Genomic DNA, 22,877 nt, shown 5'->3' on the forward strand with positions numbered 1-22,877 from the left:
CTGCCACTGCGCTTGCCCACCGATGGCCTTGACTGTAGAGTTCGGGGTATCGTAGCGGGTTGCGGGGAGCGTTGCTGAACGGCGAAAACGATCGACGAAAACTCCCTGATGTGAGTTCTCCAAAACAACGGGACAATAATGCGTGTATTTTCTCTATTTGTCGCCAGAAATGGTGTCCAGATACCGGGGTACCCATATTAGGAAGTTTAAGTAATGGTTTCCGCCGTACTCTTTTTTTTTTTTTTGGAATTCTGAAACTCCTTGACAGCACGCTACTATCGGCAAACGCACGTGTTGGTGTTTACAACGGAAAAACATCCATAAATGTACTCCAAACATCCTTTTTAACAAATCGGTAAAAAAAAATAAAAAAATAGAGATATAGAATTTTGGATGGACGTTTCGGTGCTCATGATTGTTTTATTCTTGAAACGTCAGAATTGATAGGAAGGTACTAAGGCCGGCTACCTAAAAGTGTCATTTTAGAAGATAAACAATAAAAACTGAAAACAATAAAAAGTATTGTTTCACTAAAAAAAGAAAAGGTGTTGGAGTCGTGACTGTGTAGGATAAACACTGATTACCGGCGATTTGATACGAAAAAAATAAACGCAGATTTTTATTTTTGTACCGAATAGACCGATTTTACTAAGCTGCACGCTTCGTGAAATCGGTGTATTCGCACACGCGTGGCGCCGCCATAACTATAGTTCGAAAGAGGCAGGCGGCAGTAGAAGAGAGTTTCCTCGATGCGTTCGTTACATTCTCGTTACATTCCTGAATGTAACGAGACTGGCTCGTGAGATCGGTCTACTGTATCAGACTTAGAACGCGAAAAACTAGAAGTGTTCTAGCGCGCCTCGTTTATACCAGAGTTGCCATACCGACGATTTTTGAGGCCTCGCGTTTGGGGTGCGCTTTCGTTGGACCCCGAGTTTTCTTCAAAATGACTCCTCTTGAGTTGAGAGAAAACAAAGGAAAAAGTGTCGCCCGTTCTCGCCTTAGCCGCGCGTGTAAGAACAGAGCGGACAAAAAGCGTACACGGAGTGAGAGCCAGCCGTGCCATTGTTGAGCGTCGAGCACTGTCACTCACCCACGCGCTCATTCACATCTGGGCATGCACCGGCCTACATCTTTTGTCGTTATGATTGCTCCTTGTTTCACTCTCTCCCTCTCGCCGTCGTCTGCCCTCGCATTTACTTCTCTCCCGCTATCTTCCCCTTTCTCCTATTCTCTCTTCGTTTCGCGTTCGTACGTCAAGAGTGACTCTCCTGACATCGGGCGCAAGATTCGTGACGTATATAGGCGCACAGTCCGTATCTGTGGCGACCAGCGTCGCGTTGTTTCCAAGGGACTGGGCTGGGGGCTGGAGATTAAAGCTAACGAAAGCACGCTGGGATTCTATTTTCTATGTATTTTGTCAATAAAGGCAACGTGGGCGTTATTTTGTTTACATGCCACTACTAGAAGCTCGTTACATGGCACGTAAACAGCGTCTCGGTAAGGATCATGGCCCGGGCTCTGCCCCCCCCCCCTCCCATCTCACCAAGGGGGGGGGGGGGGGGGGGGCACGAGCCCCGATGCCCCCCCCCTCGTAGTCTACGCCTACGTGCAGGCATACGGACATATGGCTGCACGCGCCCGCGCTCTCTTCCCTCTAGTGGCTGATCTTCGCAATCCGGACAATCCCGCTTCTGCCTCTTGTGCGCTCTTCCCGAAACAGGAACGTTATAACATTATTCACTCCTATCCTACCATGGCCACCGAGATCCCTCGGGATCTCGGAGGCCATGAGCCTCCAGAAATGTTTCTTGCATTTGCCGTTGGATGTCGTCTTCGTTTGGGAAATGTTCCTTGTATTGTAAATACAGCGCTGCATCGCTGTCTCGACCGTTTTTCACAGGTAATGAGTAGATTTTATTTCGGAAATAATGCAACACCCAGCGTAGTTGTAAGTGAGTTGGAAGTGTTTCAGTCTACAGACGCATGGCGCATAGTTACAAGAGATCACACCGTATTCGGTCACAGCCAAACGCAGATGTGTGAACCAGCCTTTATACCGTGCATTCGTGCACTTTTTCTAACCTGCACTTCAAAGAATAAGTACTTTTTTTTTTTTTTTTTTTTTATGGGTGTTAATGCGTTTAGACTCGAAGGTCGCACAGTCTCGCGCACCGACCCGCCAGGTCAGGCGGTTACAATGGGAGAGCACGGGACAGGCAGACGCCCCAGTTTTCGAACAAAGAGAATTTGATCGGTCTGCAACCAGAGGAGGACGACAACATTTATTAAGACGCGCGGCCGTTGATGATCGCACGCGGTTTGCACGGGGGAATAATTGCTCCCCGCTCCCAAGACCGGGTCGTCGGGGGAGGCTGGCGTGCCGATAGCAGCGATAGATAGCGAACTAATTGAGCTCGCATGAGCCCAAGTTCCGGCAGTCTTCACTGCGTTCAGGAGGGAAGGAACCACCATCGTCCGCGGCACTGGATGGAAGCTACGATTTTTTTTCTCCTATTTTCTTTAAAACACGGCCGGCGTGACGTAACACGTGGCTCGTTGTGGTCTAGCAACTACGTGGGACGCCTCCTTTGTTTTTGTCTGCACGCGCTGCTTATGTCGTTTCCACACCGGAGCCGGACATGCATATGCCCTTTGTGCGGCTGTCCCTTTTGGTCGGCCGAGACAATGCAATTGGACGGTGGCCTGTGCCGCGCACGCGCTTGCGCACTGTGCTCGCGGGCGATGAAAAGCCGGCCCGGGTGCCAGCCGTGTTCATTTGCGCAAGCGCCATCTTTGTTTCAGTATAATTAATAGAGGGGATGCCGCAATGATTGTGGCCCGTGTTCTGCCGAGTTCCGCGCGGGCGCCGCGGGAGCCCCCCGCGGGTTCTATGGGAAGCTTTGGCCGCATTGACGTGCCCGACTCACTTGCAACAAGCTGTCCCACCTTCTGCGTTTTGATTGTGGTTTTTCGCGCAATACACGCCTGTTGCGCGGTGAAGTCCCCCTAGCGTAGCTATGCAAAACCTTGGCTTCTATGCAGGGCACTGAAGTGTACAGTGAAGCTTGCCTAGCTGCATATGGACAGTCGCTGCCGACATTACGCGCACGTGGTTCCTAAGAAGTTTTTCTTTATTTTTTAATTCCTAATAATAATTGGCTTATCAATTGGTGTTTGTGGTTACGAACTCCAAGAGTTAAGGTTTGTAAAAGGCACACAGCTCAGATAGATTCAAATCGGCCGTCTCTAGGGCATACATTATTTTAGTGTTTCAGTCATGCCCAACAGTTTCTGGAAGGCCTACAGCTCACATAGAATCAAACCACCCATTTTTAGGGCAGATTTTGTTTAGCGACTCACTAGTTCCGGACAGTTTTTGGGAGGCATGCAGCAGCCTCACCCCAAATCTAACAACTCACCCTTGCTTTCTGCTATGTTTTGAGTCCTTAATGAGTTTGTGATTCACCAATGCCAAACAGTTTTCAGAGGGCCTGCAGCTCACGTCGATTCTGACTGCTCATCCTTATTGTCTTCTGCTGTGCTTTGAGGGGACAGATTTTGTTCTAAAGGGGTCAGCGATTCACCAGTGCCAGACAGTCTTTGGGAGGCCTACAGCTCACTTTGATTCAAACTGCCCGTCCTTAGAGCAGATCTTGTTTTAACGATCCACCAGTGCCAAATAGTTCACGTCGGTCCTAACCACCTGTCCTTGTTGTGTCCTGCCAGGTGGACGACCAGATGAAGCTGCTCCAGCAGTCGTGGAGTGACATGCTGATCCTGGACCACCTCCACCAGCGGCTGCACAATGGGCTGCCGGACGACACGACGCTGCCCAACGGTCAGAAGTTCAGCCTGGTGTCCCTGGCCCTGCTGGGCCTGCCCTCACTCGCCGACCAGCTCCACCACCTGGCACAGCAGCTGCAGGAGCTGCGCTTCGACGCCATCGATTATGTCTGCCTCAAGTTCCTGCTGCTCCTCAACCCAGGTGCTTTGCTGCATGCACTCGGAGAGATGCCCCCGCTGATGCATACGGCTCCTAACATGCTCCGATGCCGATGCAGACGGCTCCTAACATGCTCCAACGCTGACGCAGACGGCTCCTAACACCACCCGGCTCTCACAGTTGCGACTGCTTATGACCCAGGGCATTACAACCTTCTGTGATATCTTACGAGTAGTAGTAGTGCAATACATTTATTAAGAGGACAGAAAAACCAACATAGCTTGACTAGAGTCATCTGGCAGAGATGGGAGGTTGGATTGGGGGGCGGGGGGAAGGGAAGGGAGAGGGGGGGAAGGAAGGGTTGGATTGGGGGAGGGGGGGGGGGGGAAGGAAGGGAGAGATGATATTATATCTGTTATGTCAAGTTTGGCGACCTGACATAGTCAAGGATGATCAGCTCTCTGTGTTGTAATTATTGTCTGGGGATCACTCAGTCTGTACTGTAGGGATCGTAAATCTTGCAGGAGTTTAGAGATAGCTCCCTTTGCCTGCGGCCATGCAATCCTAGATGAGGTGTTTGCAGGTAGCCGAGATTCAATATGTTTTACAGTTTGAATCGAGGCCAAGATCGTTGTCTTCCAACGTGGATTAATGATCTTGTGATGAGAGGTCCACCACATGCCACCATCCATGTGGTGGACCTGGAACTGCAGTCCGCCAGATCAAAGGCTTTGCAGTGTTTGCGAGATCAAATGTACATACTCTCTATTAGAAATGGTCGTTTATGACATTGAAAGAAGTCTTTTGAGCCAATAGTGAAAAAAAAAGTAGGAAATATGCAGAAATCACGAGTGTTCCTTGGCTACCCAAATAAATGCGCCAGTGCTCTCTCCCATCATAAGAGGTCACAAGAGGTTTTAAGGTATTCGGTCGTGAGCAGTGGCAAGTGTGTGAGCGAGCCTTAACATGCTCTAGATTAGGGGCTCTGAAACTTTCTATCTCGAGGAATCCTCATCTCTCTTGATTGATGGCCGAGAAACCCTTTCTGGGTTCGGCATTGATAAAGACCGCAGCCTGTGGACCGCATCTTCTAGTTATGCGTTAGTGGGTGGCTCGGATTTGCCAAAGGTAGTGCTTAAAATGGGGAAACACTTTTGTAGGGGCAGGGACAGTTGTGAAAATTTAGAAGTTGGAGGATCCCCCTGGTTCGTAGGAACCAAATTTGAAAACTCGCGCTCCAGATATTGCACTGGGATGGTTGCAAAGCCCTTTGTGGCACTTGGACGAGTCGGTTTCTCTGTCTCCCAGCCAGAACCTCGTAAGACTGTCTGCCAATGCGTTTCGCTCGACTGTGGGATTGGTGCGTTGCATGCTGCTAATTGGGGTTTCCTGTTGTCACTGGATAGGTTTTGTACTTAGATCGATAATGTCATTCCAGATGATCTGAGAATACTAATTCCACACTGGGGATGAGCTCTTTGTTGGGGCTAACATATTGGTACTGCTGTGGACCAATGGCGCAGCCAATAATTTGGGGGGGGGGGGGGGGGGGGGGGTAAGCTCTACGAGTCAGTGTCGCTCTGGCTATGCTCCTGTTGTAAACAACTGCACATGTAGGTCACTATGTCAAGATCGTGCAGTTGGGGCTACTAGACACAGCTGTTGTGTCGGCTGTATTGTGCTGCTGACATATTGGGAGTTTTGCTACATTGGGAGAATAGCTTTAAGCCACTGTTCTCAGTGGTCCAAACATGAGGTGATCAAAACATTGGGGAATGCTAGAGTATAGGTTGTGATTTATAGATTGACCTAGGTCCGCATCCCCCGCTCGATTCCAGCTTCCCTGCAAAAGATTATAGGAAATTCCTTGTATTTTGTACTGTCAAACTCTGCACCTATTATTCTAATATGCGTTACAGGCTTAATTTCTTTATTGTGTGGCCTTGTCTGCATCACATTAATTGTTGCCGAATATGAGTAGGCATGGCTTTACGAAACGCTTGAGCCCAGATCCCACTGTTTTTGCCGCTTACTTGCCGTAATACTAAGCAGTGAAGCCTTCCGAAGAAAATGCCCAGCAGAGAAGGGGTATGGTATACATGCATTTTCTTCTCAATTGAAAAAGCTCTGGCTTTGACTGTTCAACCATTTGTTTTCTAGATTATTGCACAGCAAGTATACTTTGTTCAAGGCTGCCACAAGATACTGTCACCTGAAAGTTGTCACTTGAAGGTGACAACTTTCCGGTGACACCATGAGCAGTCACACACTCGTGACTGCTCACAATTGGCTCTGCTGCAGCACAGCCAGTTGTCAGCAGTCATGAGTGTGTGAACTAGCCTTTGTTAAGTCCACTTGCTTTTGCAATTAATTTTTATTTGATCGTTATACCGTTTACACACTAGCGTAAAGTAGATAGAACTGTGCCTTGCTGTAGTTGCTTTGTTATAGACATTAATAGTCTTCATGAATTTCACATCCAAGTGGCTGTATATGATTTACCTAGCCTGCAGACTTTGTGGCTTTTACCAAGAAAACTAGCAAGCATTTGTGGGTGGCAAATGCTTCTCAGCATTTTTGTCAAGAAGCTCTCACAGATTGAAATGCATTCAGGATTTTATAAATAGGAGGGAAAGCAACATTGGTGATGATAATAATAGGGATTGTGGTGATGGGAACAATAATAATTCATAATGTTGTTATATGCCAAGAAATCATTTTTATAATTTTTGAAACAAGAAAGGTTTTTCCACTTTGTAGTTCTTTTATTGATAGCTGCATCTCTCGAAGAGACAATTCTATTCTGGATTTCATTGAAGGTATGTTTAGGTTTCAGTCACTTAGCACACACGGTATCCCACTTATTTTTTGTGCCGCCGTCAAGTTCAAAAGGACCACTTCACCCCTAAAGAAATTGAGCTTAACAGCAAACAGGCTCGCCGTTAACTTCACACTTTTGCACGGATATCAGTACTACTTCTATTCAACTTTGTAGAAAATTGAACGAAATGTTTGAGACGTCCCAGTTCTTGGCTCACGAGCGCAGTCAGCTTTGATGTTTTGGGTGGCGACCATCAGTGTGCCCTGATCTTCCATTTCTCAGAAGTAGAGCCCCTAAATGAGCTATGCTTCAGAGTAACGGGCCAATTGTTTGCATAGAATCATAGAATCAATGTTGTCAGCTGTTACCCAGCCTCGGCCGTGACGGAAAATGCAAGAAGCGCTTTCCGTCAACCTGCTCGCTAAAATAGTTCACGATGGAGTGAAGTGATGCTGCTACAATCTCCCGACAGCCTGTGTACCGCTCAAAAAGTATAATTTCAGAGCCATACCTGGTGCAGGTGCCAAACCATACCTGGTGCAGGTGCCACCGTGTGGTTTTAGGGAACACCCACATACCGCTGGCACATAGAACAAACATCTCGTGACACGGACGGATGAATGGCTGCTATGTAGCAGCATCGAGTGTATGGTACCTTTTTAGCGACCATGTTGGGAGGTGCCACAGCGGCTGAAGCCCGCGGGTGAGAATTGTCTGGGAATTGTCAGGAAAGTTTTAATTACTGGGAAAAATCAGGGAAATTGTCAAGGATATTGTCAAAAGGCAAGCTCAGTTCGGGAAAATGAGCCGGTCAAAAGGCAAGCTCATTCAGGGAAAATTAGGCAAGACTTAAGGATGGGGGGGCAGAAATATAGGCAATGAATTCTGCTTACAGCGGAGTGCAGCTCTGCTTACCCGATGTAGAGTGTGCTACCTGATGCAAAGGGAACAGCCAAAAGATCCAGTCCACACCTGGGATTGGATTGGATTGGATTGGATTGGACTGGACTGGACTGGACTGGACTGGACTGGACTGAGAGCGCGACACTAGGCTAGGTTCAGTTAGAGCTACTAGATATAGTTACAAACAGGAAAGCCGTAGACCCCAATCCAATCCAAGTCCTAAGCCGAAAGTATCCGAAAGTGCATCTCGCGGCCATTTTGCCATTCGGTTATTGATGTGTGTGGTTGAGCGTCATGTTTTCATCATGTTTCCGGAAGTGACCTCTTCACGCGGCAAAGAAAGCGCTGGTTTAATCCGGACTGGACGAACCCGAATATTTCAGAATGTGCAAGTTAGATTAAGCCTGTGCAAAATGATCCTCACTGTGCTCAATGCTCAATGCCTTGTGTTGTAATGGTCTTATATATTTAATCACCTCTAAAGTGGTCAAGGAATTTAACCTGAAATTGTAAGGGAAAACCTGGAAAAGTCAGGGAATTTCAAAAGAGTAATTTGCTAGACACCCTGAGCCTAGATCTCAAGTGCTGCTGCTGGCACGTGTGCCACGTCTCCTTCTTTTCATGATGGCTGCTCGGACCTCCAACGACAATGCGATGGTGTACACGGAGCAGAGGTGCGGACACTGGGCAATGTTCGGCTCGTTCACGAAGCCCAGGAGCAGACGAAGCAGGTGCACCTGGAGTACTGCCTCAACAACTACCCTCAAATGACGGTGGGTTTGCCTGCTTTAACCAGAACAGAGAACAACTACCCCCCCCCCCCCCCCCTCTCCCTCTAAAAGAAAAAAAATAAGAGATTTTTGTTTTTGGTTGGAACCCATACTGTCGCACATAAACTTCCACAGAAGGGGAATGTCACATATATCATAATGTGTCGCATATGAACACACGTCACATAAACAACTTTCACAAATTTCACGAAATGCCTTGCTAAGTAGTGGGACACGTGTCTGAATGTGTATGGCAACTCCTTCTAAGAACCTTGGGGTATTGTTGCTTTTTTTTTTTTTTTTTTGTATATTGCTTTGTTCAACTTTGCCCCACTTTTTGATGTACATTTTCGACCGATTTATTTAAGGCGCAGGAATGGGTTAAATTTCATTACACCTTGCAGATGTTTTGTGTCTTTTTTTTTTTTAATTATTATAAAACATGAACAATCTGAAAGGACAAAAGCATATTTCCCCACATTTCAATCTTCACATAGCTTACCAGTGGACAACACTGATTGTTTGTGATAGGTCAGTTTGACTTTACAGAAATTTTCTTTGAAGCTGACTCATCACTAATATGTACCAACTAGCTCTGCTAAATAAAGCCTGTAACTAATTATTTGCTTGACAATGAGCAAGTGGTAGTCATGGTGCAGCAATCATGGTTGACTACTGTGGATGCATGGTATTCTCTTATCTCTATTCACATACAAATAGTGAATTTTGAGTTCAAAGCAAATAGTGGTTTTAGCCAACGATTTTCAAATTGAATAGTTTCTCCAAGCCTTTCCATACTGTTGCACCATGCTTAAACAAAAACGTAGCTGAACTCATGAAGGTTGTTATGAAGCTTTTCCTTGTCCATTGCTGAGCTAAGTTAATTTTAATCTGATTATATTTCTGAACTGTGGACTTGGAAAGTTTACTGCTTACATTGTGATGGCAAGGAAACAGCAGATTGAGCGTAGAACAAAACCTAAATAAATAAAAGGAATCTCCAATAAGGAGTGCAAGTTGTCAGGGCACCTTTGCCTAACCTGTACTCTTGCATCATAGCCATAGTCTAATTTTGAAAAGTTTACTGCAATGCAGGCATCAACATTCACAAAGTTTCTGCTTTGTTTTAAGGGGGGACATGGCCTCGGAATTCAAAATTTTCAGAAAAAAACTTTTTTTCAAAAATGATATGTTTATGCTTATTAACTTCCAAATAATGGTTTCAGAAACTGTCGTTTATTAACATGCAGGATTTATCTCAGAACAAATTATTTTCGACATGTCAGCAGCCCTCCAAGTCAGCAGGGAGCAAGTTTTCTGCGTTTTTTATTTAGCGCTGCTTCATACTCGTTTAACCTAGCCAGAACATCTCACCCTCATTGGAAGTGCCATTTACTCTAGACTTAGCCCTTAGAGGCTTTCGAAGTTTACAAGTATTAATGGCCAGGAGGACCTAATACATCCAAACAGAAAAAATTTTGAAAATTTGTTATGAGCAATCTTATTGGTTGAGATCTGAAACAGGGTTTACGATTGGTCCTTCCCGGTGACGTGATATTCTGTCATCTTCAATAACGCCCCTTTACAGTATCTTCCACTTCAGATCCTATTCCTGCCTTGCTGCTCTTCCTCAGTGTGATTTGCCTCTTAGTTCTTGCCAGTTTATCTGTCAGGGAATGCCTGCTACGAAAGTCAGCGTGCCTGCCTACGAACAACACAAACTGGTAGCTATTGCCAGGGGAGCAGGGGAGTCTCCAAGAGGAAGGTTCTAACAATGCGCCAGGTGAATGTTACCTACCTCAGACCCACAGAAAAGAAAGAAACCTAAAGTTGAAACTTCAAATGCATTTTTCTCAGTTTCACTTTTTGGCAGGAAATGTGGTATGAGGAAATGTATCATTGGTCATTTTGTAAGTGTAAAGATTTCATTCAGTGGTGTCCTTGACTGAAATTTCGTGAGGAACAAGTTAAGGTATTCATAATCTGAAAAAGCTAAATTCTTCATGACAGAAACTGAATATTTTAAAACTCAGAAATTTGTTAAAATTGTTTACTCTTTTTGAGTGTTATTGTTTTTCTCTAGAACTGCATTTTCTACAATTAATTTTTACCTTAAGTTGTACTATGGGTATTCTACTTTACATTAAAGCAAACATTTTGTGGATTGCAATTATTATTTTTCTTAAATACATTTCCTAATAAAGCAACTTTTTTCTGGAGCTTGTTAAGCATAATATGTTGTAGAATTGGCCTATAAGACAAACTTTAGATGTCATCCATCCTAATGAGATTCAATTCACCCCGAAAGTTTGAATCAATTTGAGACAATGGATCAAAAGTTGACGCTCCCAGGCCATGTCCCCCCTTAAGTACACCAGGTGCGCACGTGCACCATTGCTTTCAAAAGGTGCTTTTCTCCTAAGCATGAAACTGCAATATTTGTATTCTTTGAAATGTTGATTGTGGAGGGTTAGCCCCGTTGAGCATGCTTTTTACCAAGCGCCGGTGCACCGAGGAGAAGCCACAACCACGGAGCTCGCTTCTGCAGGTGTGTCTTTTCCGCAGTGTATCCATGCTTGGTAAGAAGCGCGCTCAACAGGGCTTATCCCACCACTATCATCACTTCGGAAAATATGCATAACACAGTTCAACTTGAAGCGAATATTGAATGTAGTATTATTAAAAACGTATATTCAAATATTTGCCCATCACTACATATCTCTAATCATTTCTCTTTCGTTGTATTTATGAGTTTCACATTGTGGTATATTTCATGAGATCTATTTATCCGAACATGTAATGCCCATGCCCCATACGGAGTAAATAAAGAGTACTGTATTTTTCAGGCTGTAGTTTGCACCCGGTCTATATATATATATATAGTCTGCAAAAACCAATTTCTGCTTGAAAAAAAATATATTTTTTTTTCCCTTGAGATATTTTGCATTTGGTGCATATCCCGTATGCAGTGCATAGTCTACTTAGTGCCTAATACGAACGTAAAAATTATCATGCAAAGCACATCTTGACAAATGCCTGTTGTATTACCTCAAGAAAAAAAGCTTGTATCATACATAAACCACCACTATATACTCTGTTATTCATAAAATTCTTCATGTCTTGTGTGGAGGAGGACGGGACAGAGGGAGGAGGAAGAGAGGAGGGAGGAGGCAAGGAACAGGGGAGGAGTAGAGGCATACCGTCCCCTTCGTACCTTCCCCTTCTTCTCCTCAAGAGCTGCGCTCTAATTCGGCACCACAGGCAGTTGTAAACGTCCTTAATTTGACCCGCCCACTCACTGCGCCACCCGCAGGACAAGTTTGGCCAGCTGTACCAGATGCTGCCGAGCCTGAAGCTGATCAGCACCCGTGGGGAGGAGTACCTCTTCTACAAGCACATGAGCGGCAGCGCTCCCTCGCAGACACTGCTCATGGAGATGCTCCACGCCAAGAAGAAATAGCATCCGGCACCTCCGCTCACCCCCACCACCACCGCCGCCGCTGCCGTGGCCGCGGCCACCGTGGCACCACCTGCCCCCGTCGCGCCGCTTCCTGCCGGTCCGAAGAAGAAGGGCCCCCTCGACCGAAACCTCGTTCGCTCCGCGTCCGTCTGAAACACAAGAGCGCGTCTCTCCTCTTCCGTTATTTCCGTCTTCTTTCGTTTCTTTCCACCGTCTCCGTCGTCACCTCTTCGTGCCCTCTTGAGGAGGCAGCGCCGTCCTTGTCCCTACGGACGAAAGGCGGCGCTGCCGCGGAGTTTTGCGGATGACATTTTCTCTTGGGAAAAGGAGCAGAAAAGAGGAGTGAGAAGGAGAGAGAGAGATGATGGCCCATTCCCTCGCCACCCATCTATTTCCCCCCGGCTTTGGCTCGAGCCTGACTCGGCTCAACTTCTTTGCTTGGCTTTTAGCTGCCTAAAAGTGCGCCCGCAACCTCTTTTTTGCAGCAAAGGGAAAGAGGAGGAGTCGAAGGGGGAAATATTGAATCGTGTCCAGAGGTAGATATACATAGGGTATATAAATATATCTATATATATATATTATATGTACGTACACATGCAGATACACGACACACGGGTTCGCATATGTGATATACGTGTGAGTGCATCGCAGAGGCGGGCTGCGTGGGCAGGCGTGACAAGAGTGCGGGATACATATTATATATATATATATATATACATACATACTTGTATAGACACATGTTTGGAAGTTGCAAGTACGGCGTGTGAAAGGGCTCCCTTTGTTTGTCTCACTTGTGTATTGTCTTTCTTGAGTACTTTGTTTCGGGACGACCTTAGGGAAGTAGAGGGAGATGGTGAGAGAGACAGGGCATTTCTTTTGAGGCCCCTCCAAGGTAGCTACAGGATTGAGAGTGAGCAGTGCCCCAGTAACAAACAACGCTTTGCCATCAAGCACGCCGCAGTAGTCGGATAGGCAGTATGTTTGTTGCTAGGGGCAGACTCCTCACTTCGCTGTCTCCTTTCTTCTGTTGGGTCTTTTCCTTCGAAGTGACTACGTCGTCGTAGCGTGCTCGTCGCTGGGCCAGCGTTGATGTTGTATAACGAGAGAATGGGAAGTGTACACTTTCTCCTTCCTTCACGAGGCTAAATGGACTCAGGGAAGAGAAAAAAAAAATATCTGTTCGTAAGAGAATTTGTAGAGTGCCTGTTGCCGCTTGTTCGCTGTCTAGATTTTCCTCTTTTCCGTCGGCCATGCCTCTGGTTTCTGTGAAAGATGCTTTTGGTCTTTTTCTATTTTTTGTCGCTGACTGTCATTTTTCTCGTTTTCGTTCTTGCGCTTTTTGGGAAAAGATGCTATGCTAGTCCCTCTTTATTAGGGACTTTTTCTTTTCATCCCCGCAAATACGATTGTTTTTTTTCCTTCTCCAACATGTTGCGCCATTTCATAGTCACCGAACCAATCTTTTTTTTGTGCATGTCGTCATCACTTGTTATTGTTGTTGTTGTTAGATTTCATTGTTGTTAGCGATTGATTGCTGCACACAAAGAGAGAGAGAGAGAGAGCGAGAGAAAAAAAGAAAAAGCCAGATAGGTTGTGAGACTGTAACAAAGGAGGATGCCCGGGAGGTTTTCCGTCATCTTCGAAGTTGGCCGCACATTCTCTTTTTTCGGGTGCGCGGACGTGTGTTTGATTTTGCTGAAAGTTTTGCGAGAAGTGAAAGTGGCACCTTTTTGGCAGGCACTACCAGGGATGCCCGCCGTTCGTTGCATAGCTTTTTTGTTTTTAGTTGTTTAACCTTTCCACCGATGCAAAACATGGAATGCCATAGCCGCCTCCGTCGCCCCATACTTCGGTTTTCTGTTTTTACTTTCCGTTTGTGTTGACAGGTCGTTTTTACTTTCTTTGTTATGATGGTAATATTTATGACACCTTTCATCTTTTCCTCCGCGACATTCTGCCTCAGCATTGTCGGAAGCATGGGGGGGCCGCTCCACCGAAGAAGGAAGGGCACGCCCCCTTTTCTTTTCCGCACGAGTTTCATCCATCAAATGCGGCCCCACACCTCACAACGATTATCCACCCCAGGAACTTCATAGTTTGCAACCCATCGGTGCGATCGGAAGGAGTGCACGCAGCGGGTAGACAAAGCAGCTCAAATGTGTTTAGCCATCATTTTAGTTTTTTTTTTTTTTTAGCAAAGCTGGTTTTTTTGCAACCAGCGGTGTACCTGTAAATAAGCCACCGTCTTGCATTAAGGATGAACGCCGTCGGATTTGTTTCCTTTCTTCCCTTCGTGCGGGTAGAAAGAAATACTTTCGGTTTACTTTCTGCTTTTATTTTTTTGTTTGTTTGTTTCGAGCGGCTCTAGTTCCTCTTCTGTGGTGTAAAGAACAACGCTTGCTTGTGTGAAACCATGTTGTACGAATATTTGGCCCCTGTGAAAGTTCCACATAACGATTTTTATTCAATACTGGGCTCTTGTTCCTGTGCAATACTTTTTTTTTTTTATAACCAGATTACTGGTCACCGAGTAATAGTGTTCCAAAAAGAATGCCTGGTGGTATCTGTCTGCACATGAAGTCATATTTTGCACAGCTTTCCTTTTCTTGGGCACAGCTTTCCATCGGTGTTTTTCGGTTCACATGTTTTCTGTCCAATGAAACCAGTGCGTGGAGGCTTTAGTTTTCACATTTATTGAGCCCATTTTTGATAGACCGGCAGATCTTCACAACTTTTCAACAAATTTCTCAAAGTTCAGGAGCCTAATTCCACTTGTCATATGCAGCAAAAAGAGAACACTGAACATACTACACTCAAATCATTTGCAACCATATGAAAAAAAGAAAAAAAGTTTGTATTGAAACATTGTCATTATTGGTTCCACGGTATCTCGAGCGAGAGTTGCAGTTCATGCAAACGAAGCGAGTAAAAGAAAAAGTTTGTTAGAGTTTGATTGTCTTCATTGAATTTACACTGCCAACAACGCAAGCGTGACAGGAACAACGTATGTCTGTGTTTGTTGAATGACTGGAAATCGTGCATTGCTCCTTGGATGTTGGAAAACGTTCTTCGCCACACTTTGGCATCTCTCTTCGGAAGGGAAAGACTCGGCACGTCGCAAGCCCTCGTCTGCTTTACAGCCGTGACCGCGTTATCATCCTGCCACGTTGAAGCACATTGTAGCAAATGGGAAAATGAGTGACACAAGCAAGCAGTCTCGCCGTGTCCGCCCATCGCGAGCCTATTCCTCTCTCCTTCTTTTCAGTTTAAATTGTTTGAGAGAAACCTTGTTAAGTAAACTGATAATGTCAGGAAAAACTGGGATCTATTACTGCCGGACGGAGTAGTCTAGTTAAGAAGCGCACAACTTATGTTAGCATTAGCTTGTTTTCGTCGTTTTCAATGTGAATGATTTATTGCTTCTTTCGCACATGAAAAGTGAAACGTCGGATGTGGTTATTTGAAAATGCAGTGCAACCGTTTCTTTGTTGTTTTGTTGGCGGTCTGCCAACGTTTGTCGTTCACAGCCAGCGGTGCTGTCGAGAGAAAACTGCACATGGGTGACATAAAATGGGAGAATGAAAAGCAGACGACACAGAGGACAGACAGTCGGTGAAATGTGCCTTATGTATACCACGGTGAAATGATACACGGCTAAAGTTGAGACAAAGATGTAAATTTAAGACTATAGGAAAGCTTCCCCGTATAGCTGTTCTAAGCGAGAGAAAAAATAAAAACAAATACAGTTATTTTTTAAGGTTTACGTCGCTTCCTTTTCTTCCCCGAAAAGCCCCCCTCCTTTCCTCCATGTATATCGCCTGTTACAGAGATCACCACTAGTCAGCAATAAGTGAATCAATATAAGAGTTATTCCTCCAGTTTATCTGTTCCCGCGTATTGTCGTTTCCGACGAAGCAATTTTTTCGGTTCGCCAAGTGTTGCCGTTCTTTGACGGAGCGAGCGTCATAGCAAAGCGCAACTTGAAGGCTTGGCCGTGGACTTGTCTGCAGAGCTTCTGTTATAGCCACGATGACAGGGCTAGGCTTGTGGACACCGAGGTGGCAAGCATGTTCAGCTTTGCACTCCATGCCCACAAGCATCACATCGCTGTCGCTTGTAAAAGTGACGCTCTTTGAAACTGAAATGGAAGCATCTCTTCCACCCAAACAACTAAAAAGTTAAAAATCCCACTGACGAGAAACATTAATTGGTAAAACAACTTAGTGGCAAGTGAGAAATGCACTTTCATCTCTGGTTTGTTATGGAGCAGGTTTGGCCAATGCACACAGGTTTGATCTATTGGTTAGACACACAGGCATCCAAAGCTAAAGATGGTTCACGGCCAGGCTGCCCCAGTGAAGTAGAGCGACCGAACCATGCTTGGCTGGCCATTGAAGGAACTACCACTTTACTCCTGTACTGTGTTGTTACCCCATTTTGAGAAGAAGAAAAAAAAAGTATGTGTATATGCATATTCCATAACATATTCTATGTACATGCCGATCTCAGATGAAAGAAAAAAAAAAAATAACCGTCTTGTTGTGCATGTAATCTCATCTTTTGCGCTCTTCTTTTTTTATGCACCCCTTTTTTTTCTTTCTTTCTCTCGCTTGTTGTTATTCATTGAATGTCTACTGCGCTTGCGCAAAGATGCACCGCTATTTTCGAACGAAACACCAACTCCTCGTGGTTATCAACACATTACATGCGGTTTTTACACTAAAATGTGAACCAAGGTAAAGTAAAAAAAAAAAAAATATTGACCGTTGGAACTTGTGTTTTAACACTGCCTTTTTGTATTTTACACCACCAAGGAAAAAAAGGAAGACAACTTGTACATTTCATTGTGGGCTTGGTACGCATTGTTATGTTTGTGGTTTCTTTTTTCTCCTTTCATTGATGCAAAAGGGGTTAAAAATAGAGAAGAGACCAATTGAAACGCTGCTTCTCTGAAGAAAAGTTTGTACGAGGAATCTTCACCCACTGTTGGATTGTGTAAATAAATTGTTGATATTTGATGCTGCTTGTGTTACTGCTTGGGAATGGCACTGTCCAATGGTACCATTCTGGACTGTGCTAGGCTCTAGAATGGCGTGCAGTATAAACATGTTACAATTAACCAAGATCATGACAAAATGGCAAGTTAATGTTGCAAGACAAACACACTGGGTTAAGAATAGCTGCACAAGGAAAATCAATAAGATATTTGGGCATAAGGAAAATCGATAAGATATTAGTTCGCCAGCTCGTCTTTAGTTGGCCACAAAAGAGGACATGTACGGTCAGCCTGTAACATGAGACAAGTTTGTTCCAACTGCTTCTCTGGCCAGTTACACACAGGCTTTGAAACAAGGTAAGAATTGGAACAATATGAATCGTCACTTGTGTGCAATAAGAAAAGTTGACAGCCTTATTGCCACTTTGGGCCTAACAAGGAAAGTGTACATGGGAGACAAAGCATCCAGTCAATTGGCCTAGTTCCCCACTGCCAGCATCAAGGTCCTACAGGAAATTTCGCCACACAAAGGAAACACTAATCTTGTGGATAAACATAAAAATACCTAGCATATCAAAAACACGGGGGCAAGAAAGCAGACAAGCATCTCTGCGTCGTCCTTTAGGAAACCCTACTCTGGGATAAAGTCATGTTTCACTTTCACCTGCGCAAGATTTATATGTTCCATTGGAACATATAAATCGTGTGGTCAAGAGCTCCGAGGGACTGCTGCAAATAAAATTGGAACTTTCTTTTGGGCTGACTGCTAGTCTTAAGCGCTAACAAAAAGATAGTACTACCAGGTACTACTACCGAGAGTATATTTCAGCTCAAAAAACATAAAATTAGGCTTCTTTCTCAGTACCTGCCATACTTTAAAATTACTGGATTAACACATGAATGGCAACCATTAAAAAGGTGGAAACAAAATTCTAGCACTCATGTTGCAGCATAATCTCAAAATACCAGTCGTTCGTTGAAAGGCACTAGAAAACTAATATTAAAGCTAATTAAACAATCAATGTGCATGTGGAGCCTATTTGGGAGGTAATCTAGCAACTCCTGGATACATGTGGAGCCTATTTGGGAGGTAATCTAGCAACGTTGGGGAACTTGCTACGTAGTCATGACATAGCAAGTTCCAGCGGAGCAGCTTTGCTCTTTGGAATTCAACATTTTCCCTCAGCTTTCCTCCTCAATTTACAAATTGCGCATTATACCAAACAGTTCAAGAAGAAGGAGAGACTCCCCTCTTGCCTGGACCCTCGTTTGTGTACCCGGACACAGCCATTCTCCCCCTAGAAAATTAGCCCGTGACTCAAAATTTGGACAAAAGTTGCTTCTCCCACCCCATTCTCCCCTAAGCTGACAGTGCTGTGGAAGCTACGTGGTCCTTGGGCCAGCCACACGCTCTTCACCACACGGCTACTTCGAACGGCTCAGTTGTAGCGCGTTGGCGCTATTGATACCACCACAACGCTGACAACGCCACCAACGGCAAAGCTCATAACCATGCCAGCCTTTCTACGTCACGAATGCGGGGAATCTTTTTTTACAGCGGAGCTGCTAGGGGCTAGTTTCCCCAGGATCGTGTCCCCCGCAAAGAAACGTTGACACAAAAGTCTGGACAGCTACCGCCATCTATGAGTGACGGCGGCAACCAGACAATCGGCTTGCCGGCCTTGCTCATAGATGCGACAACCTTCCCAGCATTTCCACTCTGGTTTTCACCAAAGTGGAAAGGCTGAATTTCTCTAGGTGTCGTCTTAGATGTCCTCCTCGAGGTCCTCCTAAACGTCGTCAGAGAGGTCCTCAAGATCGTCCTAGAAGTTGTCTTTGAGGTCGTCCTAGACGTCGACCTTGAGGTTGTCCTTGATGTCGTCCGACAGGTTGTCTTCGAGGTCGTCCTAGAAGTCATTCTTGAGGCCGTCCTAGACGTCGTCCTCGAGGTCGTCCTAGGAGTTGTCCTAGACATTGTCTTTAAAATCGTCTTAGGAGTCGTCCTAGACGTCCTTGAGGTCGTCCTAAGCGTCGTCCTTGAGGTCATTTAGATGTCATCCCCTAGGAGTCGTCCTCCAGGTCATCTTAGAAGTCGTCCTTGAGGTCGTCCTAGACATCGTCCTTGAGGTCGTCTGACCATAGTACAGCTTCGCTGGTCTTCCTTCTTTACCAGAGTGGAAAGGCTAAAAGTTTTTTTTTTTTTTTTTTTTGGGCCAGATATTCCATGACGCATCGCGCTCTCCGTTCGCTTCTCTTCGAGCGCTTGCTTGAGTGCACCGTTTGGAACGAAAAATATAGCCAGTCGTTGCAAATACAAACGTGCGATTATCATTTACGGTTATTATCCGTCATCCTTGACTCATTTCGAATGAAATTTGAATAATTCAATTTTCGTTTGCGTACCCCTTTATACTTTCTATAAACAAGACGGAGCAGGTGAATGAAAGCCCTTAACACACTTTCAGTTAAAGGGACTTTGGCCAATTAACTGCAGAAATTAATGCGTCACCCATGAAACGAAGAACAGAAAACCGTATTTCCTTGCTAGCGCGGGTCCATGTCACAAGAGCGAATGACATTTTAGCGAACGGCGACATTTGAGCGAATAGTCGTTTTAGCGAATAACGGGGGCGCGCGTTAACCCATCCGTCGCGCTGCGCTTTACGCCGCTTCGCGGCGACAGTCTACGGCAACTCATTACAAAAATATGAACTCACTTGGCCCACCCGAAAACGCCGCTTCGCGGCGTCCGACTATTCGCTAAAGTGTCGTTCGATGAAACGTGGGCGTTCGCTAAAACGTCATTCGATCAAGTGAGTGCCTCCTTTGGGTCGACATACTCTGGGGGGATCACGTGGTTTCGTTCTCTCTTCCGAGACCTCAGCCACCTCCTCTGCGATTATTGACTTTTAAAGGATTAGCATCGTCGAAGGTCGCGGCGAGCGATCAACATAAAAGGCGGTTCACCACGGGGGTGACGGCGAGTGTAGCAGCGGAGGGGGACAGGTTTTGTTCACTTCTGCGTATCCCCCAGAGTACATATCACACATCAGTTCCGTTAACCACAACAAGCGGCTGCGGATCGTCAAATATTTCGTTTTCTTCTTTGCGATTAGGCACCGGAATAGCAGTTTTTTGGGGCAAGGTGACGCGTTTTTGGTCACTTGTGCTTGGATAAACAATATAAAAAAAATACAAATTGCCAATTCTTTCAACACTAAAATCGTTGCACTACCCCTTTAACTGTGTCCTTATCTTCCAGCACTTTAAGTTTGCAAAAATGTTTGAGGTGAAAACGAGGGTGTCATGCATTATGAACATCAGTGATTTTTTGTTTTGGGCATACTTTCCTGCAGTGCAGACGTGCACTGGAGAAAAAAAAATCACAAGGTGGGGTGGTTGGTGCACACCCACTCTGCGAGAACTTTCTGGTTTCTCTGTTCACTGACCTCAGCAACTTCGGTGTGGAACATGAACAGCTTCCTTGGCACTTTTTTTTTTTTTTTTTTTATCATATGGGACCTAGTGTAACCTTAACTATCACAAAGCTGCCCATACTTTCCTACTGTTTTCCTGCTAAATGCCATGTAGACTGTCGGATTTTATTTATCACCCCCGACAAAGCCACCGTTTATTCTATAAAAGTACAACTCCGATACGTAAAATTAGTAAAAAAAATTCCTAAGTCAAATAACAAAGCACAAGACAGCAAAAGTGCAGCACCATGTTTAGGAAATGTTACCTTCCTCTTCAGCCTTCTTCTTCACATAGTTGAAGAGACAGCATGCTATGTTATGTCAACATTGATTTTGCCCTTTGCCTATTAAGGCTGAATAGTTGACAATGGTGATGGTGTACACTTGACAGTGGTCGGAGGGGGGAGTAGTGATTTATACCCCAAAAGGATGCAAACGGAAGGTACAGCCCCTCTACCCAGGGACACCACAGACATTTTTAGTCCCCCTTTCCCATTCAAACTGACAGCATGGCCAGGCTCAATCAGATTCAATGTGAAGTGTAGCACCTAGTAGAATCAGTGCGCACAACAGCATTTGGTCACTGATGCTCTTAGGAACACTGGAAAGAAGCTACTAACTGGAAAAAGGGGGCAGATTTATTTCTGAGGTAAAGCCAACCTTGGGGCTAGGACATTAGGTGCACCAATGTGCTTGGTAGCACTTAATATCACCAATATGCACAACTGAACTTTCGCTCATTGGTGTCCTTGGAAACACTGCAGATGCTGAAAGTCTGGGAAGTGTATCCAGAAAAGCTTGTAGAACAAGTCATTGGGCCAATTTCGCCACTCTGATTGGTACATTTTCATGAACTACACATTGCCTGGTTTATGGGCAGAGAAAGGTGTAGGGGGAGGCGAGGATTAGCAAAATTAAACTGGGAATTTCAAAGAATGAAAACTAACAAAAATATACTCTGATAAAAGGAAGAGGCACAGAAGAGACGGTACTGCATGCACAATATGGAAGCTAATCAAAAGCAGTCCAGGCACTTCAGAAATCACATGATGGCACATTGTACTGCAAAACCTGCCATTAGGATGATTCCTTCGAAATTTCCGAAAGCAGATCCAAGTCGGCGATCTAATTTGCCATCTATGTACGCTTTGTCTGGAGTTGCAGTAGAGGTACCAGGATCAAGCGTGACAGTAGCTGTCTTACCGCTACCGTTGTAGAGCACCAAATAAGTTGCAGTAGTAAAATCTTGACTCCTTCCAACTTAGACACCGCCTTCGCTGCAAAAACTTTTCCACGTTTTCGGAGTTTATTTTTCGTCAAATTCGGAGGGTGTGTCTCGGAGTTTATTTATGTATGAGTCCTATTTTTTCTGAAATTTCTAGCTAAATTTTGCGGTGTTTTCATTTTTCAAAAATAAAAATAAATAATATCCGGGTGTAATTGTGTGCGAGATTCAAAGAACGCGCTTGTATCAGTTAATGTTTCTTCAGCTGGATTCGGTGTTGGTGCCATTTCCATTGGCAATACTAATTTTCCCCATGACAAAAGTTGCAAACAAGTGTTGCATCGACAAATGTTCATTTCTTAAAAGGGAGGCTGAGCAGATTAAAAATTTTAACCCGATTAATTGCCACCCTTTAGTCTTCAGCTGCATGAGGCAAAGATGTTCATTGATATTTTCCGGCAGGAGCGGCCTCCTTTGATTGTTCAGAATAGTCTCTGCTGCGCTAAACAAACACTCGCTCGCAGGGGCAGATCCAAGGGGGCGGCGATGGGGGCAGCCGCCCCCTCCCAAACAAAGTCGACCCCCCCCCTCCCCGGAGGGCAATTTGCCATTGGTGGACCCCCGGTGCACAAGAAAAAATGGGAGAATAGTATCCTTACAAATTCCCCCCCCCCCCCCCTCCCCCCCTCAAATGGAGTTCCGGATCTGCCCCTGCTCGCTCGGCATTGAAATGGCTGGGACACGTGCAACCTTCTGCAATTGTCTGGAGTTAAAAATCTCACCCTTACAGTTTTCAATTGAAATGTCACCTAAACTTTGCCCTTCATATACTAGGTAGGTGTACTCGTCCATGTCTACGTGGTGAAAGTATTTAATTTTTACTTTTCTTGGTTCGTCGAAATTTCAGAGTAAACAGGAAAAAAGAAATTCTCAACTAAAACAATAATTGGTAGGTTAATCAATGAATTTCCCAGCCCTACTTAAACTAATAAACTTCTGGAGGTAGTAGCTGGGAAGCTTGTATTCATCCCATCCTACCCATCAGCCTACCTCGCACCTGTGCGGCATGGTAAAGCTTCAACTGCCTGCCCCTTCAATGAGATCTCTATGGTTCACCGCTTTCACTGTTACAAAAACACAAAACTCCTTCCTCTAAGAAGCACAAATAGTAAGGCCCAAAATGGAAACCGGAGCAGTGGTCTTTGTCATGACCTGAGAGTACAATGACCTGTCGTTCTGAATGCACCTTGACGAGATAAACAGCAAGATCCCTTCTGTCA

General features: G+C 45.1%; 1 protein-coding gene across 1 annotated transcript in view; it reads left to right on the forward strand.

Moving 5' to 3' along the window:
• The window catches only part of LOC8030821 (nuclear hormone receptor FTZ-F1), a 246,011-nt gene extending 229,093 nt beyond the window's left edge, over positions 1 to 16,918 (forward strand). Inside the window, exons 4-6 of the mRNA XM_042292332.1 lie at positions 3,730 to 3,988; positions 8,343 to 8,443; positions 11,754 to 16,918. Of these exons, the coding sequence (XP_042148266.1) occupies positions 3,730 to 3,988; positions 8,343 to 8,443; positions 11,754 to 11,900 (507 nt within the window). The 3' untranslated portion in view covers positions 11,901 to 16,918. The remainder of the gene's footprint in view (positions 1 to 3,729; positions 3,989 to 8,342; positions 8,444 to 11,753) is intronic.
• Positions 16,919 to 22,877: the final 5,959 nt, after the last annotated feature.

This window comes from Ixodes scapularis, unplaced genomic scaffold, assembly GCF_016920785.2.
Source record: "Ixodes scapularis isolate PalLabHiFi unplaced genomic scaffold, ASM1692078v2 PGA_scaffold3__209_contigs__length_174095766, whole genome shotgun sequence".
Taxonomy (NCBI): Eukaryota; Metazoa; Arthropoda; class Arachnida; order Ixodida; family Ixodidae; genus Ixodes; species Ixodes scapularis.